Genomic DNA, 2709 nt, shown 5'->3' with positions numbered 1-2709 from the left:
GAGCCAAGTGTGGTTGCTTGGGGTTCAGATTTGGCCCACAGCTTGCCACTAGCCCATAGGTTAGACATGTGTCAGTCTCTTCATTTATCTGTGAGCTGGACAATGTGAAACCCTCGCTCGAGGGAAGCAATGAGGTCATGCTCTGTGCACAGCTCATGCACTTGAAACATTGCATATTAGATTTATAAGTATTTTTCATACCAGCACTTGTACTGTAGCATTTACTCCCTTTCAACGCTCTTTTCCAAGTTGCATGGCAAGTACTCTGCCTTCCTGCAAGACTATTCCTTTGCAAAGGCCTCAATTAATGCCTCAGTAATTAAATGGGAGTGCAGTGCAGGCCTAGACATAGCGACTCAAAAGTAAGCCTTATTGAGTTCAGTAGGACTTGCAATCAGGTAAGTTAGTACAGGATGGTAAAGTAAAGCAAGGGTGGGGATGCTGAGGTCCTCCAGATGTTGTTGGACTACAACTCCCAGTATCCTCTGGGGCATTTGGCCATGTTCTCTGGGGGTCTGATGTGAGCTGCAATGCAACACCAGCTAGAGAGTGGCATATCTCCCACCCCTGAATTTAAGCTTCAGCACCTACTTAAAACACTTTTCTTTTATTCAGATGATTTTAATACTTTTTGCAAATTGCTTAAAGGCTTCCTTACAATCAAGCGGGATATAAAATTTGTTAAAGAAATACATATTAATTGGTTGTGATCAGCTTGTTGAGCCAAACGTTCACATTGGCACTCGGTTCAAATGAAGATTCCTGGTGTGATTGGAGTAAAAAGAAAGTCCATTTCTGAACTTTGCTAAGTAGAAAACAGATTCAGAGAGAGGCACATCACTCTGCCTGGTAGATGTGGTGAGAAATATTAAATATAAAATGATTAACTATTAAATATAAATATTATACTAAATATAAAATGATTAACTAATACAATGCCTGTATGAAATGGGGAGGGGGAGGGCAATGTGACCACCTTGAACTCCTTCGAGAAAAGGTAGGCTATAAACGTTGTCATAATCATGATAATGTGCATGTCTACCCTGAGTAACGTTAAGTGAGATGTCACCCATGGTGTTTAGACCTAGGACAATATGCATAGGACTGTAGCCTCAAATATTTTTCAAAGGGGAATTAGAGAAATCCATCCTGGGGGACAGGTCTGTGTTAGCCAGCATGGTTGGATGAAAACTCCAGCTTCCGAGGCAATATACCTCTGAATACCGATAGCCAAGGCAGGGAGAGGGAATCCCCTGCTTGTGGGGTACCTGGCAGCACCCGGCTTGTTGCTGTGAGTCAGGGAACGTTGGTCTGGATGGATTTTCGTGAGCCCTGATGGATCAGACCAAACACCCATCTAGTTCAGAATACCTGCAGTCACATTGCCTTAGCCAAACTCAAACTCAGCACCACCCATTCTCTCTCTCTCTCTCTCTCTCTCTCTCTCTCTCTCTCTCTCTCTCAGTGCACCACCTGTGGTCCTGAAATGAACGGAAACTGCTTTGGCCCCAACATCTGCTGCGGAGAAGAATTTGGCTGCCTCAGTGACACCGAGGAAACTCTGAGCTGCCTGGAGGAAAATGACCTGCCTGACCCCTGCACATCCGGCTGGAAGTGGTGCGGTGAAGACGGGAGATGTGCAGTGCCGGGCACATGCTGCACTGTCGGTAAGGGTATCCGTGTGCGAGAGATGAAGCTCAGCAAGAGGGGGTGCTGGAGAGAGGAAGAGGGGGAATGTCAGTCAGAAAAGTTACGTGGAAAACCACCGCCAAGGCAAAGACACATTAACAAGTCATGACCAAGGAGCATTTAGAACGACCCCTGCAATGCAGGAATCTCAACTAGATCATACAAGACAGATGACCATCCGACTTACCATTAAAATCTTCCACTGCCAAGCAGCTCTTACGCTCAGAAGGTTCAGCAGCAGAACGTTCTTCCTAATGTTCAGTCAGACTCTTCTGTCTTGTATTTGAATCTATTGCTTTGGGTCCTGGAGCAGCAGAAGAGAATCTTGCTCCGTCTTCCATGGGACAGCCCTTCAGATATTTGAAGACGGGCCCAGTTCTCCAATCTGTGAAGCTCATCTTCAGTCCTGATCCTCTGAGGTTTTAGCTACCCATCCCAGTTTGGTGTCATCTGCAAATTTGATGACACCCCACTTGTCCTTTTCTCCCAGGATTGCAAGGAACCATAGGGGAGTCCTTTTGGGGCTGTTAGTCAAACAGCTACAAATCCACAGTTTACCAGCTTCACTGCAAGAATACCAGGGGAGACTTTGTGACCAGCCCAAAAGGCTTGCCAGAAGATTAAAGCACAGGAAATCTTATATTTGTTTACTCTTTTCTTCCACAGACAGCTGCACCGAAGATGAGGAATGCATGCATCCTTGAAGTCCACGGGGAGGCAGCCTCCAAAACATCGGTTCTCCAACTTGTATTTCAGAATGCCCTCAGAAAAAGAAGAATCCAAAGAATATCCTAAATAGTGTAAAGAAAAAATAAAAATTTGGAGACGGAAATGTAAACACACAGCAAATAATAAAAGTCTTTTATTGCATTCTGTTGCATGTTTTGTCCTGTGTCATATATGCAGGGAAACGCTTGATATTTTCAAATACATGGTGGGGATACTCTGGGCCCCTTAACGCTGGTGTTTTATTGCAGCTGTGTTCTGGACACAAATCCACACTGGTAGTGAATTTAGCCT

At 44.9% G+C, this 2709-nt stretch overlaps 1 protein-coding gene across 1 annotated transcript; it reads left to right on the top strand.

Annotated features, from left to right (window-relative positions):
* Positions 1-279: 279 nt before the first annotated feature.
* Positions 280-2506, top strand: LOC307223823 (oxytocin-neurophysin 1-like). The gene is made up of 3 exons (XM_079990123.1): positions 280-398; positions 1466-1667; positions 2356-2506. The coding sequence occupies exons 1-3, from the start codon at positions 324-326 to the stop codon at positions 2391-2393; spliced, it is 315 nt and encodes a 104-aa protein (XP_079846249.1). The 5' UTR covers positions 280-323; the 3' UTR covers positions 2394-2506.
* The last annotated feature ends 203 nt before the right edge of the window (positions 2507-2709 follow it).

Source organism: Podarcis cretensis, assembly GCF_951804945.1.
Source record: "Podarcis cretensis genome assembly, chromosome: 9".
NCBI classification, from domain to species: Eukaryota; Metazoa; Chordata; class Lepidosauria; order Squamata; family Lacertidae; genus Podarcis; species Podarcis cretensis.
Note: the sequence above shows the minus strand (reverse complement) of the source record. Positions and strands in the feature narration are given on the sequence as shown.